General features: G+C 38.8%; 2 protein-coding genes across 2 annotated transcripts; both read right to left on the bottom strand.

Moving 5' to 3' along the window:
* Nucleotides 1–78: 78 nt before the first annotated feature.
* adpgk2 (ADP-dependent glucokinase 2) lies at nucleotides 79–7727 on the bottom strand. Its single transcript, XM_086072080.1, has 7 exons — nucleotides 7455–7727; nucleotides 6430–6589; nucleotides 4096–4286; nucleotides 3906–4002; nucleotides 3700–3836; nucleotides 3485–3621; nucleotides 79–2153 (listed from the first exon to the last, which is right to left on the bottom strand). Exons 1-7 carry the CDS (start codon nucleotides 7648–7650, stop codon nucleotides 1596–1598), a joined length of 1476 nt encoding a protein of 491 aa, XP_085928206.1. The 5' UTR covers nucleotides 7651–7727; the 3' UTR covers nucleotides 79–1595.
* Nucleotides 7728–8624: 897 nt separating this feature from the next.
* On the bottom strand, nucleotides 8625–16235 carry ctsba (cathepsin Ba). Its single transcript, XM_086071125.1, has 11 exons — nucleotides 16087–16235; nucleotides 13746–13873; nucleotides 13557–13642; nucleotides 12104–12218; nucleotides 11891–12006; nucleotides 10740–10825; nucleotides 10518–10664; nucleotides 10285–10401; nucleotides 10061–10189; nucleotides 9277–9358; nucleotides 8625–9195 (listed from the first exon to the last, which is right to left on the bottom strand). Exons 2-10 carry the CDS (start codon nucleotides 13866–13868, stop codon nucleotides 9285–9287), a joined length of 993 nt encoding a protein of 330 aa, XP_085927251.1. The 5' UTR covers nucleotides 13869–13873; nucleotides 16087–16235; the 3' UTR covers nucleotides 8625–9195; nucleotides 9277–9284.
* Nucleotides 16236–16734: the final 499 nt, after the last annotated feature.

The following is a 16734-nucleotide window of genomic DNA, read 5'->3' as shown; positions in this document are numbered from 1 at the left end:
GACTGGGTGAAATATTCCCTTTTGGGATTGAACATGTTGAGGGTGGACAAAAACGATGCACATTAAGAAACGATCAACTGCTGTGTCAGCATTTAATCACAGGTGATTTTGACATGGAGTTAACATGAAAAAAAAAAAATCACAGTAATATGACCCGTGAGCCTCGCTTTTCCATCACTGTGTACACGCTGAAGCCCATTTCACACACACACACACACACACACACACACACACACACACACACACACACACACACACACACACACACACACACACACACACACACACACACACACACACACACACACACACACACACACACACACACACAAAACATCTAAATTAATAAACGAGACTCATTTACCTCCAGCATCAAATCAGAATGATAAAAAGAACAATTCAAGGTAGCTTATTTTGTATTGACCTCACACCTGTTGGATTGTAAAACTGATACATGTGAAACCCAACGTGGATTTAATGGAAAATATTAGAAGAGGAAAGTAGTGAAGCGTTGTGGAATGTTCATAGAGGCAGTCCTCGCTACTTATTTGGTCCTTAGAGAGACACGGACACACGATAACAGAAATAAAGTAGAGGGACGCTAAATGATAAGAGTCAATCCAGCATCTCTTAAATAAATGTTTCCATCATTACATGGCGAGTGACATCATTAAAAGAGCTAGCACATTCAAACGCAAAACTCACATATGTTGGGATAATTTAAAAGTTTCAACAAATATCTTTTCATTTCACAATATGGGAGACAGGATGCAGGTGTGGTCTTCCAAATAGGAATGGACCAATCAGCTCGGCTCATCTTTACTAAATGTGCATTTATTTGAAACTCGGGGTTCGCATAGTGTAGAATTGCTTGTTGATTAACGCCATTGTAACAACTGAATCTGTTCTGGATGGGTTTGCTGCATAATGGCAGAACTGATTGACAAAACAAATTATAATAATCCAGTCCAAAATATGAGCTTGTTTACCAAGGCTCAAGGCCTAACTAGGCCGTCTTGTGCTCCTAACGGAATGAGAACGAAGGTTAGTCGAATAACTACGATGACTCAGCAAAAAATGTCAGAATGTTGTTGTGTAGAAGACACAATTAAGCTTGAAAGCCGCCCAGCAATTTTAGACTTTGACACATAGACGAATAAACATTCACACGGTCACGCCTGTGAGCAATTCAGAGTCCATTTCAAGCAATGCTGGAAGAAGCTGGAGACAACCCAAGCAGGCACAGGGAGCTCAGATTCAAACCCCCGACCTCAGAACCGCAAGGCTGATGTGCTAACCACAAATCTGCCGTTCCGCCATCTTGAAAGCCAAACTACTAAAAATAGAAAGGGGACATATAAACTGCACATTTTTCTCATTCAAGAAGATAAAACCCGTAAAGCGCACGTTCCGCGAGCGCTTCCTGGAAAGGTCTAGAAAGGACAGACCCAAACCTCGACAACATTATTCTGTTACTTAATCACTTATGTTAGTGGTCCACCTTGTTCTTATTAACCCAACAGGCAGTGGAGTCAGCACCTGTTTTGCGTCACACCAAGATGATGAGAGTCACAGCGTGGTTAGCTTGTACTGCTTTAAATCTGCAGCACCAGTCCAGCGGCTGAGATGTTGTCTCCGCCTCCTGCGGTCTGGTACACATCGGTGCACACTAGCACGGGCGCCACGCAGATCTCGTAGTCGACCTCCTCCCAGCAGCTGACGGGCCGGCTCTCCTGCAGGGGGATGCGCTGGCTGCCCTCCCGCCGGCTGACGGAGAACGAGTCGTCCATGATGAGCCTGGCCTTGCTGGGGTCGATGTCGTCGGAGCCGCACACGTGGCGGTTGGCCGTGAGCGAGGCCTTGGCGGTGGCCGACATGATGTTCTTCCACTGGGAGCCCCGGGTCACGATCATGGCCTGAAAGGCTAACGTGTGCACGTGCAGGCGGGTCAGGGGCTTGCCCCACGCTTGGGCGTCGTCGTCCTGAGCCACGGCGTCTTTGTAGCGCTGGTTGACCATGCGGTAGACCTCCCTCATCTGGTCCAGGACGGTAGCGACCCGGGGGTTTGGGTCGGACAGTACTGTGATGGTGGAGCCTTTGAGGAGGCTCAGCAGGTTGGGAAGCTCCTGTTCGTTCATTCCTAAGGAGTCCGCCTGGGGGAGCAGAAACACGAGGACAAGCTCAGACAAGACCGAACTGTCAATAAAAGTGAAAGTGGCCGTGCGCAGTGTTAGATCAGGATTATTTTCATTTTTTTGCCTTTTGACTCAATCCACTAAAGAAAAATGGCACGACCAATGTTTTACATAATCCTCAGATTCTATCACCCAGGAAGTAGCACGTTAACTCTAATTAAAATTGACATTTTTTGGTAACACTTTTTTTTTTTTTTACTTCAGCATTGATGAAGATCTGCACTCGACTGACTGACATTTTTTTTTAGAATCCCTGTCACTAACTCTAGCAACCTATAATGTAATAATTTCCTGAAAATATAATAATGCCTGAAAATGGGATCAACTTAACACGACCAAAAATGTAATAAAACACAATAATGTGATTTTAAAAAAATATTCTGATTGATATTGTAATATTTTTGTTTTACCAAAATGTACCAGTAATATATTGGGGATTTATTACATTTTCAGGTGGAGAATGTCACAAAATGTCAGCCCCCCCCCATCCCCCAAAAAAAAAATGATCATGTAAAACTTGAAAGATAATGTAATATTTATTTTTTCAGTCAGAAGTTCCACATTTTGTGTTTTGAGAATCTAAGACAGTTGTACACACACATTCAGAGAAAAAAATGGAGTGTTAACATGTTGGTGTTAAATGTTTCAGAATTGATTTCAACCCCCAAAGTAGGGCTGCTCGATTATGAAGAAAATATTAATCACCATTATTTTGGTAATAATTGCAATCATGATTAGGACGATCATATATATTTTTGGGGACAAAACAAGAAAATGCTTAAACAAAAAAATTTGTAAGCAAAATAAAATTCTTTGAAACACTATAATTATGCAAGTTCCTTTTGGAAGAGGTGCAAATTTCTAAATTTAAACAACTCAAAATTAGTATTAATAATTTCTTTCCTCCCGATTATGCTGATTTTGTAATTGCGGAGTGCAATAATTGAAATTGAAATTCAATTAATTGCATAGCCCTACCCTAAAGTGTATTTTTAACAATGTCTAATTAAATGGAGTTATTTGACAGAGTTTATTTATTTATTGTTAAAACTTGTTAAGCTCCGCCCACTTAGATTAGAAACGCTCTTCTGACTTCTGGGATATGATAAAATATAGATAGTACACTAATGTTATAAGGTTTTACATGATCGGTAAAAAATATTACAATATCAGTCAGGTTTTTTTTAATACTATATTAGTGGTGAAATTATTACATTATTGGGATATATTAAATTTTTGATTAAGCTCAAATGTTATTACATTTTCAGGAAATTTTGAGTTTGGCGTACTTGAGGGATGACATAATGAAGCAAGTCTTCCATGATGCTCTCTTCCACAAAACTGGCCATCTCAAAATGGACACCAAGCGTGGGAGAGGAAGTGGCCAGCACTTCGGCCAGGCGGGAGAGCAGAGCGGCACGCTCGCCTGAGGTAAAGGAGTAGCTACAGTTAGAGCGGCTACACTTTAAAGTTAACCAAATGCCTTCATTCGGTTGCATCCTACCTGACTGGAATGGAAAGTTGTCCATCATCTGTAAGCCGCCCACCACCAGAAGGTCTGGATGAAAATCTTTGAGCTTCTTGGCGAATTCTTCCATGGATGCCAAGTATGGATTATGGTCATCGCTGTGGACAATGTACCTGCACAAAAAAAACAAGAGGTCAACTTCACATGTCGTCAATGAGCGCTTACTGTCAGCCAAGACACACCTGTTGGCTCTACGGGAGGAATACTGCCCCCACTTTGCAGCAGATGGATACTCCAGGATGAGATGAATGTCTGGCTCTTCTACGATATTGCCTGCAACTGGAGATACAAATACCAATGATTTAAGGGGATAATGTGGCAATGAAAGCATCAAATTCGCAATTTGAGTAAGTGTTGTTTGCATGTCCGCACCAGTGATGTGCCGTGACAGGACGTCATTAAAGTCCGGACTAAAACTTCCCCCGAGCAACACGTCACATCCCTCGTTGGCCATGCGGCCAGCCATGACAGGGGCGTTGCCTCCCACCGACCATCTGTTTCCAGGTAGGTCACGGGACGCCTCCACCAGCTCGCTGAAGAGCGTCTCATTCAGCACGAAGCGCCTGCAAGGGATGCCAATGACGACACCATGAAAATAAAATGACAATGCTTAAACTATTTTGAGTTGCCACGGTATTGGAGGCACCCTGTGGAGGAAAGTAAACCATTTTGTGCCATTGGTGAACTCATACAGATTGAATGTAAGAACGCCAAGGATAACAATGAAACAACCCTAAACCTAACATGAACCTTTAAATTAGGGTCAGACTATTATTGGCCTTCAAACATTGGCCAAAATTTTCCCCTTTAAACATTATTGAAGAAAACCGAAGTTTGAGACGCTGTGCAAGTACCCTGAATGCACCATTTTGCTTGCGTAGCATTAGCAACTAGCAAGTGTGTAGCGTATGTTGTGGTTTTTCTGTTGTCCTCCAAGCGTCCTTTAAGCAGTTAAATGACATCCCAGTTGGAGTTAACTGTAAAACTAAACGCATGTCATTAAAAATTACATCCACTGTTTATTTATTTTACACACAAAACATGCTTCATTATTAAAACATCGCTAGCCTAGCGCTAATGCTAAAAGCGAAGGGAGGATCCCTTTCAAATGCTAACAGGAAGTTAGCATCGACTTCGGGGGTGTTATTCCTTCAAATAACGAATATTCACACAATCGTTGTGAGAACACATACCCACAGGCAAGATAACACTAAGCAAATGCACAAATTATTCCCAATGTGTGAAAAACGAGTTATTTTAATATAATTAAATCGCAACTTTCTTCTGTACTCACTTTAAGTGTGTACACCATGGATGCACGGCACGACACTGCTCTCATGAGGCCAAAATGCAGTTTTTGTTCAGGGTTTTCAAGTTTATTTATTTAGCCCGTAATCACACACGAGTCTCAAAGGGCTTCACACGCTCACAGTTTACAAATATCAACGATATCCCCTTTTCCAGTTATTATTATTTTAGTTCATTCTGTTTTTATTCCACTTTCTTATTGTTTTAATTGTTATGGTTGATACTAATTGAAAAGGAATTGGGGGTCGGGGGTAATTTTATGCATTCAATATATATTTTTAAATAATTATTATTTGGTAATCGGTATTTTTTCTGCCAAAAATCGGCATCGGCCTAAAAAAAAAAGTATATCGGTCGGGCCCTATGTTAAATGTAATGTGATTAAAACATATTTACAATACAAGTCATCTGAATGTGCCATTGGGATTGTCAATGCAATATTTGCAGCTCAATGAAACTTTAAGTTTTGATCTGGTAAGCAAGCTAATCATTTTAATGTGATGGAACAAAGAGCATGTGAGGGAGGGACAGTAAGTCATGAGTTGCCTGGGGGCCTGAGCACTAAAATTGTCAAAACTTGTTCTTAACTGCTCTCAAGCTTCACAAAACCATTACACACACTAAACACACACATTTGTACATGACCTGTATAAAATACAAAACAAGACCAACTGAGCAATTCTACATAATAAGGTAACATCTTAGCCAATGTCAAACTTTACAAAGAGAAGAAGACGATATACCTCACACAGTCACTGACTTTTAATCAAAATTAATTTGAATTTTGAAGTGTTACTGTTTGTCACATTAATTAAGTTTGACTCTACAACAGATAATTTGCATTTTGTGAACCCCCAAATTCAAACAATGGATTGGCCACACCTGACTGTTTGCCTTTCCAATGAAAACTAGTCAAAAGTGAGTAACGAATATTCAATTATATTCATCGAATTTCTGAAGGTATGGATACTTTGACTCTTTATTGCTGCTAAAAAAAAAAACCTGAAACTTTTCTGTTTTAAAGAACATTTCATTAAAAATGTGCTGAGGTCACAAGATCCACAGGCACAATTTTAAGATCAACTGAAGCAAAATGTCAAAAAGTTACTAAAATACGCACCAATCCCTTTACAATAATATATATTTTGTTAAGACTGACCCAGTAGTTCCTAAGATTTAAGGGTTCAAAGAAAGGTGGCACCTTTTGCCAAAAATTTCCAAATTTTGCAGCCTGTAGCTTCCAAAAACGCTTCGATTCACCTAAAATGTTATATTTAGTGTCGTGCCATCACTATTAACAAGCAGACCAAGTTTCATTAAAATCTAAATCTGCTTAGCTCAAACCCACCGAGTGATTTGGCATGGAAACATTTTATACAAAGCTTAGACACTGCTTACTCTGCCGCGGCGCCTGGAGCAAAGAAGTACGCGAAGCTCTGAGACAGTTGCTCTGTATTTTCGATGTAGTCGTGATGGAGGGGCTGGTCGGCGGGCGCGAGGCCGATTTTATTGAGTAGCGACACGCCGTCAACGAGCAGGTCCACGCAGCCTCCAAAACCTGCGAGATGTGAAGCACATGGATGAATATGCAAAGTTTGTGAAGCATGATGGCGATGTTTATTATTATTAGGCAGTTTTGGGGAAAAGTACAACAGTAAGCAGTTCTGGTCAACTGGAGCAGAGAGACATGTCAATGTAAACAGACGCATGCTATACTCTACATTCGATGCCACGTAGAAGCTTCACATGACCAGCATAAGCACATGTATGATGTAAGTAGGCTGACGTGGGATGCTGTGCTAACCCACCACTAGTGGTCGGTTTGTGTGGCTGTAAATGGGCAAAGGTTGGAGATACAGGATAAGAACATGACAACATTTAGCAGACGCCCTTCCAAAAAACTGTTGTGAGTTTCAGGGTGTAATGAAAATATTCAACTTTGAGCAGCTCCATTATGGAAGGAGGATTTACCTACATTTTGTTTTGGCCAATATTTCACACAAGGCAATCTTATCTGGGGATGACGACAGTGTTTAGCACCACTATGTTAACATTCCAATGCATTCGTAATTAACAAAGCCTTAGACCAAGTGGCGTCTGACCGAAATGAACTGGTCCATCTGACCAGAAAAGATGCTCGTTCTTTGGACTGAATATCATTCAGATTCACTATTTAGTGACAATTTGGCAGCCTGCATTTCTGCGAGTTCCGCTAAAATGCCATTCGATTAATGATTTGTTTTGGCCACATTCATTTTATTATCATTATTATTATTATTATTAAAGATCCCACAGTTGACTTACAGTCAACCTTCCAAACCACAGCCTGTGCATGTGCAGCAGCCAAATGTCACGAAACAATGCGAATGATAAAAAAGAACGTTTTAACTGAAATGACAGGAGCTAACTCTGCTAGCCCTTACCAATGGCCACCTTTGGTCGAGCGATGTGATTCATTCCAACTTTGCTCTCGGCGCGGAGAAGCGACGACAACACGATGCCCAGCCGGCCGTCCAGTACCTCGTTGCCCGGTGGCCGAAACCAAATGGCCAGAATAACGACAAACAAGGAGATTGCAGATCCACATTTCATCCACGAAGTCCTACCTGTACCCTCCATCGTTAATTTACTAGCTTGGCACTGGACGGTGGACACACTGTACTACTGGAGAACTAGCAAGTTCCAACTGAGCGCCTAATGGGGTGTTTGATTTTCATTACAGGATGTCCCCGACGTGCAAGAATAACAAATTGGCTTAAGTCTACACGTACTTAATACTATTAATTCCATTATAACTTCAATATAGATTCATACTCGTTCGTAAAAGGGGATTCATTCCAATTGATTAATTTGTTTCAAAATCCACTGTCAAGTATTAGAGTTGCATTGAGGCTGGTGACGAAAAACAGTAGTCTGGTAACTGAAACGAGCATACCCTTCTCCCCCTCCTCCTCCTAAGGGGCGTGTTTATTCTGACAACAAGGCGGAAGTAGAGTAGCCTCGGGCAATAAGCGGGATGTAATATTTCTACAAACATGCAACAGCGTCAATATAATCAGTATTTACATTAAATATTGACCTATTTAGACAAACCGGTTTCACGCACGAGCATACTTGATCAAAATTCACGAAATAACGGTTGGTTCAAGCCTTGTGGAGTTATTCACATTCCAAGTCAATTCAAAAGAATCACATTCATCATTTCGAGAAAAAGATATGGGGAAAAAATGTGACGTAACACTGGTTCAGAAATGTGACACTACTGGTTGTTGTGCACTGCAACACGAAGCTTTGCAGACAAGATTTAAGCACTACTGTTAATAATGAACGACTTGGGATACAGTATCCCAAAAGTGGGAGGTGCTACTCCTATATTTTCCACATTAATTTTCTGCCGTTAAGTGTTCTGTCGTGTAATCAATGTTCACGTTTCAGAAAACCTCTTAGTTTTAAAAGAAAGGATGCCGTCATAAACAGGGTCAAACACTGACCAAATAGCATGGATAGCATTCAGCAAACATGACTTTGTATTAAATCTACTTCCTTTGCATCAGTTACATTTGGATAAATATACAAGAACCACAAACTCACAATGAGAACCAAACTCAACATTTATTTCAGAGCTTAATACTTTGTTCACGGCAGGCAGGTGATTAAAACACTAACTTTAAAACGTTTTCCTTAATAAAATAAAAGACATATTGCTTCTCATTTTATGGTATTTACACACCGATTACAATGCGTACGTACACTCTTATCAGTTTAGAGTGACATTGAAAAATAAAATGACAATGTAAAAGCTGTAATCATAAAACATTTGACACATTCAAGATTATGAAGTTATCCTATCAAATTTGTAGACTGGAGAAGTCTGACATGAACAAATACAAAATCACATGCAGATCTTTGACAGTTAACAAAAAGAAAAAGAAAAAAAGAACACATTGTGTTCAGGCACATACCGTGTTTGCAGACATTCTATAGATCAACCTAAAAATAAAAACGGTCACTCTTCAATCTTTTATGGCTACTGTTAAAAGGCTGATCCGCTGTATTGAATTGTGCTGAATAAAAACTAAGAATAACATAGTGGGCATTTCGGTGCAGCCAGGTGGAGTATGTCGCCCTCTACTGAGTACATGTTGAATGTGGACACTCAAAAACCTAGTAATAGTAAAAATTGTTAGTTGAGTCTAAGACAACTAAGAGTTACTGAACTTGATGCTGTTCACAATATCATCTTACCTTTGGATCTACTTGGGGATACCCGCCACAACCTCAGACTCAATGCCACAGTGATTTGATCCACGCAAGATTTTAAAGAATCCTAAAAATAAATAAATAAAGAGAAAAACACATCTAACAATTCATCATATTTTTTTCATGATCAGTATTTGATACTGCTACAATATCAAGTCTCTTTAAATTGTGCAGGTGTATAATAATCATTTATAGCAAATGTGGAGCGTTCAGGTAATGTTAGTCGTAGTGGGCCTGCATTAATTGGAAGCATGAAGGTGAAGCTGGCACAGGGGTAATGTCTGCTCTGCAGTTTAATAATTTAATTTGTATAGCGACGACAGTGCAACAGCGACTTGTCATTTCTGTTAACTGAGCTTTTTGCCTGAATTGAGATTTGTTCATTTCAATACTAGACTTGTTGGTCTATATTCCGCACTAACCCAAAATGGGCTTTTACTTCTTCAAGGTTGCACTCTGAGAAATTAATTGTCTATTTAACAAAATATTTATTTATTTCATCATTATGTTTATGCAGCACCACTGAAATGCTATAAAAATAGTTTGTTTACTTTGGTTTGAACCACGGCGGTGTGAGACTTAATCAGATAAAAATATACAGTATCATGTTGGAATCATTTTATATGTAAAAATAAATAATAATAAAATGAAGACAGTTGAGACTATTTGGATGCACTTTTTTTTATATATATATATATATATATATAAATTCTTTTTTTTCCCTAATTGAGGCCATTAGTTTGTGGAATGAACTAAAGTACTCTCTCACCATTATCGCCCCAGTCAGTGTTCCAGGAATTGGCACAGAGCCAGTAGGGAACACCATCTTCCTCACCCCAGCCAAGGATCTTGATGGCGTGCCCGCCCAGCATTGACCCCGACACATGCTGATACACACCTGCAGACAAGAACACGAGGCATGATAAAGACTAAAATGCAGAAAGAAATTATTTTTGCGAGTTTTTACGCTACAGTGCAGCACTGAACACTTACCAGACTTATATAAAACAAAGTCCGCATACACGGTGAAGGCTCCCTCTACTGGGCCATTCTTGTATATTTCCATCTGAATCTGCTTCGCCTCTGACAAAACGCTGTAAGATGTTTTACCTTGAAACACACAAAAATAATCATCAATATCCAAATGAAGCACAACTTTAGTGATTACTGACCCTAAACAACAGATTAAGCGCTGGACAGTATCCTTTCTAGTAAGTTTCTCTTACCGTAATGCTTGTCTTGCGTGTAGCTGGGCGAGTAACCGGGTTCACACTTGGCCACGCACTCGGGTGTCTCTCCGCCCTCCCCAGTGCATGGAAGTCGGCTACCGTTCACGTGGTGCTCACAGGGTGCGATGGTGTAGGGCCGGCAGCCTGTGTACAGGAAGACGGCGCTAAAGTCGCACGGTGACGCTCTTCTCGTTGGCTTCTATTGCGCGCATCACTCACCGATGTGGGAGTTATAGAGGCCGCCAGAGACCAGTCCCTCACTGGTCCAGAAGTCCCAGGCTGCTGAGGGGTAGCCGCCATTACATCTAAAAGAAGGCGTCCGTTTTAATGTTGCCAAAATGTGTGTGAGTGTGTGTGTTGTTGGTTTTTTTTATCTGAGGGGGTGCTTCTAATGTCACAATACAGAATGTATAGATGTCTATAAAGGTCTATTTTTTCTATTTGATATGAACTTAACTCATCCACTGCCATTGATTGTCAAAAATCAATTTGAACTATTTCTATTAGTTTAACATATTTTTTCCACTTTTGTTAACAGGAAAAAAAAGAATATATATTTTTTAATTGTAATTAATCAAATGACTTCAATAATTAACTCACGATTAATCAACATTTTTATATCTGTTCTAAATGTTCAATTATTTCTTTTTTTTTAGGTTTTCATACCCTGATTAACTCATTCACTGCTATTGGCGGCTATAAAGGTCAAACATTTATTTGAAAATGTTTCCACTTTTGTTAACAAGAGTATGAAAACCTAGGAAAAAAGTATTGTACATTTAGAACAGATATAAAATTTGTGATTAATCGTGAGTTAACTAGTGAACTCATGCGATTAATTACGATTTAAAAAAATTTAATCGCCCGACGCCCCTAATTTGTAATCTTTTCATAAAAAAAAGAAAATATTATTAAAAATTATCTTTTTAATCTTTTTATAAAAAAAGAAAAGATGATTAAAAATTATCTATTTAATCTTTTCATAAAAAAAGAAAATATTATTAAAAATTAAGGGCGTCAGGCGATTACATTTTTAAATCATAATTAATCGAATTACTTCACTGGTTAACTCACGATTAATCACACATTTTATATCTGTTCTAATACAATAAAAAAAAATCTAGTTTTTCTTACTCTTGTTAACAAAAGTGGGGAAAATGTTAAACTAATAGAAATAGTTAAAATTAATTTTTGACGTCTATAGCCGTCAATGGCAGTGAATGAGTTAATGTCCAAATTATGATTGATCCGCTGAGACTGATCTGCCATTTTCGTCAAGTGTCCCATTTGGACTAATTGTTCAATGTTTGCATGCCCTGCCGAGGGGGCGCTATTGAGTCACATAAAATAAAAAGTTGCGGTCATCTTACCCCATGCCACAACCTTTGCAGCAGGTCAGCAGGTCCTCTGCCGATACCTCGACGCTAACCTTGGCATTGCTGTGGATGCAGACGCGGTCTGAGATGGCCTCTGCAGCACCAAATGCCTGGAAACAGAGAGGACTCAGTGTTCTTTTCCATCTTTCACAAAGCACAATAAACACTCTAAATCGGAATAAGATCGACACTGTTTTGCTTGCTTACCCAGCAGGACCCACAGGAGCCCTGGTCTCTGATCTCCTTCAGTGTGGGGCAGTCGGGCCACTGTTCCCGGGAGTCAAAGTTCTTAGGCAACCACAGATTGTCAGCATACTGAACCCTGCACATGAGAAGAAGTTCAGGTTGAATTAAAAAGTTAGTACAATTTACAGCTTAGCATAGGGGTGTCCAAACTTTTTCCTCCAAGGGCCATATTAGGAAAAAAATCAATGGATGTAAGGGCCGTTTGGATTTTTTTTTTTTAATAAATGTATCCAGCACACCAAAATCAATCAATCAAGCAACTGCATTAATGTTTATATATTATTTTTTTCATCTTCTACCTGAAACCCTTTCTAAATGGCACATAGTTAAGTTTACAATATTTTGGGGTGGTCGAGACCCTGAAAGCCACCAGAAAATATCAGCCCCTGCACTGAACAGCGGTTGTCTCCCATCTCTACAAAAAAACTTTTTTTAAAAGCACTTACATGGGAATCATTCATGTGATATTTTCACAATTTGGAACTTGACACAAAAGGAGGAAACCATTATTTTTATTCAACACAGTGTTCAGCAGAGAAACGTTGTTACTTGTTTAACTCATTCACTGCCATACATTTATTTAATTATTTCTATTAGTTTAACATTTTTTTCCACTTTTGTTAACAAGAGAACGAAAACCTAGAATTTTTTTTTATTGTTCATTTAGAACACATAGAAAATTTGTGTGTTAATCGTGAGTTATCTAGTGAAGTCGTGCAATTAATTACAATTAAACATTTTAATCGCCTGCCGCCCCTAATAAAAAAAAAGTCTTTAATTTTTTAATCTTTTTTTTAAATTAACTAGTGAAGTCATGCGATTAATTACAATAAAAAATGTAATCGCCTGACGGCCCTAATTTTTAAATATATTTTTTCTTTTTTTTATCTTGTCTTTTTTTTATTAATAAAAAATTAACTAGTGAAGTAATGCGATTAATTACAGTTAAAAAATGTTATTGCCTGACGCCCCTAATTTTTTTATCTTTTTTATTTAAAAAAAACAAAAGAGGACATTTTAATCGCCTGATGCCCCTAATTTTAAATCTTTTTTTCTTTTATCTTTAAAAAAATAAATACAATTTAAGATTATTAAAAATTAGGGGCGTCAGGCGATTACATTCTTTAATGGTAATTAATCGCATGACTTCACTAGTTAACTCTCGATTAATCACAAATTTTTCTCTAGGTTTTCATACTCTTGTTAACAAAAGTGGAAAAAAAAATGTTAAACTAATAGAAATAGTTAAAATGATTTTTTTTACGTCTAGAGCCGTCAATGGCAGTGAATGAGTTAATAGTAAATAGTTCACTTGAATATTTAGAAAAGCTCTAAAACAAATTCATTAGCAACAGGTGTCATTTTTAGACACCACTGTCTAAAAACAGAAACTCTATCTACATGTGACACTCACATAATAGGAAGTTTGGGTCCCTTGAGAAACGTTCCGCACAGTTGCTTAACATAACTGTAGTCGACATTATGGAAGTTGTGAGCGGCCTGCGGCAGAGGAGCACACGTCGGCAGACATCAGTGAAAGAAGGAATGAAACTAGCATGGAAGGAAACCACCACCAAAAAAAAAAAAAAAAAAAAAACCTCACCCTCCAGGTAGTGTTGATCTTGTTGATGTAGTCAACCATCTCAGTGGACAAGGGGTGAATGTGAGGTTTAGCCAGGCTCAGTGAAAAGCTGGCAGCCAGGAAGAGGAGGGTTGCACGCCACATGTTGCCTGAAGAGACCAACAAAGAAGAAAAAAAAAATTCAATTTGATTAATATTTGAATCTAACAATGCATGCAGTATGAAAGAAAATTTCCCTCTAAGTGAAAAAAAAAGAAGAAGTTGACTTTATGAATGTATTTTAATTCTGCATAAGCTTTGCCTCACCCTGTTTCAACTGTAGCTTTGGCACTTTTTTTTAATTTTAATTTTTACTTTTCCTAAATGCCCAGGTTGTGCCAGGGGGCGGGAGAATCACGGGCGGAAACAGGCTTCTGACATTATTCTAAATAAATAAGTAAATAAATAAATAAATAAATAAATAAATATCCGCTGGCAGGAACAAGCTTCTGACAGTAAAAAAAAAATAAAAATCACAGGCGGAAACAGGCATTTGATGGTTTAAATTCCCCCCCGTAAACGGGCTTGAGCTACAGTATAAAAAAACAAAACAACCAACATTAAAAATGCTTTGCAGTTTAGTTACCGGTATGTGATCTGCTGCTGGAGTTTTATACATTCTGATTGTGAGGCCGCGTGGGATCGGTTTGGTTGAATCAAAAAAAGAAAAATTGGTTTTCGTTACACCCACACTATGCAACCTGTTATATCCTCAGTCATGCCTGAAAAGTCCCCTTCAGTGGTCAAGCACACTTTAGCAACAGCCACTGCATTCAAATAATTCATTTTATTCACAAACAGCATGCTTTGTGATACACATTGTCTTGCCAATGTTGTTTTTACTCTAACTGGACTCTTGGCCCTGATCCATAATTTCAGCCAGCAGAGCGGTTTGAAGGGCACTTGAGTTTGTAGCGTGAAGGACAAGCAGCCATTAGAGATGCTGATGATGTGATGCGAGTCCTGTGCTGTGGATTGAAAGGCTACCCGAGGTCCATTAAAATCATTACAGGCACAAGACGCACCATGTAACGAGCTAGTGACGGTAAAAGATCATCGTAAAGGAGCAGACACTGTAAAACAAGGATGGGAAAGTGGCAATCGTGGCCCGCAGTTAATTTCCACCCCAATAAAATAATTAAATTTTTTAAAAACATGCTTCATTTACTGTGGATATTATTATTATTATTATTATTATTTTTGTAGGGGCAGCCGCCCCGTTTTGGTTGTTTTTTCTGCTTTCAAGGTTCCACTTGGTTACAAAACCATTAGAAGCATTAGGTTGTGTCGTTTAAGGAGAAATGTTAACACTACACCACAAGCAACGATTCAAACGTAATCTGACGGAAGTGAACCACCCACATGCGCAAACTGAGCTCATATAGTGAGAGCATCAAAGGATTTGTCTACATGCAGCATGGTCGTAAATTTACCTTCCCACACGTGGGAAACTATTACCCCTTCAGAAACCAGAGTTTTGCAATATCACAGGCACGGTGAGTCATAACCGAAACAACGCGTTTCCATCCAATGAGAAAAACTCCATATTGGGTCACGTTAATCTCAAGTAGACTTTACCTCCTTAGATTACTTATCTGATTATTTCTGAATGGCTATAGCTGTGTAGTCAAGATGCTGTGTATTGGAATAAATACTGTACAATAAGAAGGGCAGGTCAGACACTGCAGTATTTCTTTGTTGTGGAACCAGCTCAAAGAGCTAGAAGCACCATATAAATGCATATGGTTCTGCAGGTTTCATCTTGCCCTAACATGTCAACTAGCCAACTAGATTTGAGACAAATCAATTTCCTCATTCCTCATTGTTGGGTACATGTTTACTTAAACAAACAAATAAATAAAAAGGACAGCCGACACGGAAACATAACAAATTATCATCTTGTCTTAACAATCTTTCTTGCACACTTCTGACGTTAACAGTAGCTTTTGTCCAACCTTGAGTTTATTTACTCTTTTGTTGAAACTCAGAGTGATTTTGCTTGATTAAATTGTGGATTTTGTCCAACCTTGAGTCTATTTACTTAACCACTTACTGTCAACTAACTCCTTTGTTGGAATCTCAGAGCTATTATGCTATATTAATTTATGTATTTTGTTCAATCGTCTGCTGTCTATATTGGATCTGAGCATTCAGCTATGTCGTGTCTTTTCAAATTACATAACAGAGTTTGTTGTTTTGCTTGTTTATGATAAGTGTGACTTGCCAGGTTTAGCTGGATTAGCTATCGGCTAATTTTCGCTCTTCGTGTAATCAAATAGCATGTGTAGTTGAAAGACGCGCCGGTAATAAACAGAATTGTTACCTGCAGCGAGTTCGTCGTTAGGTGAGATGAAGTTTGTTCACAGATCGCCTGCTGCCAGTCAGAGAACAAAACGACGCTCAGCGGCGACATTTAGATCTTACATCACGTGACCAGTCACATGAACACCGCTCATGTGATCCACACCAAAGTGGGAGGAGTCTGTGATTTATATACAAATGACTAGGAAGTGCAAAAGGAAGTTAACAAGAGTAAAACGCTTTTTCATTGCACGACACAAATTTACATTTGACAAAATAAATAAATAAATAAATAAATAAATAAAAGAGACAGAACAAATCAACAAGAAGTGACATTGTTTCACAGTAGTTTTGCACTTCCCAGCAAACTGCAGGGCCCCAGACCTCAGAACTGTGGGGCGGATGAAACCACTGCCCCACCTTGCTGTTTTGAGAAAAGCTGACAGTTAAAAACTTTACGCAGTAAAAGAAGAAATGGCTTGCGTGTGTGCGTGGGAGAAATTATAGACTTCGATTTACTAAAAATGGCCACAAACTAGAGCAGTAGTAGAATCAGTAGAATCCAACAAGGCTTTGAGGGTTAATTATTTTAGATTTTTCTGTTGCTTAAGTTTTCATACTTTGGATTTCAATGTTGACTTCCTCCAAATCACAATCAGCCCACAATGTA

This window comes from Leptonotus elevatus, chromosome 3, assembly GCF_054856555.1.
Source record: "Leptonotus elevatus isolate MCC_2025b chromosome 3, RoL_Lele_1.0, whole genome shotgun sequence".
Taxonomy (NCBI): Eukaryota; Metazoa; Chordata; class Actinopteri; order Syngnathiformes; family Syngnathidae; genus Leptonotus; species Leptonotus elevatus.
Note: the sequence above shows the minus strand (reverse complement) of the source record. Positions and strands in the feature narration are given on the sequence as shown.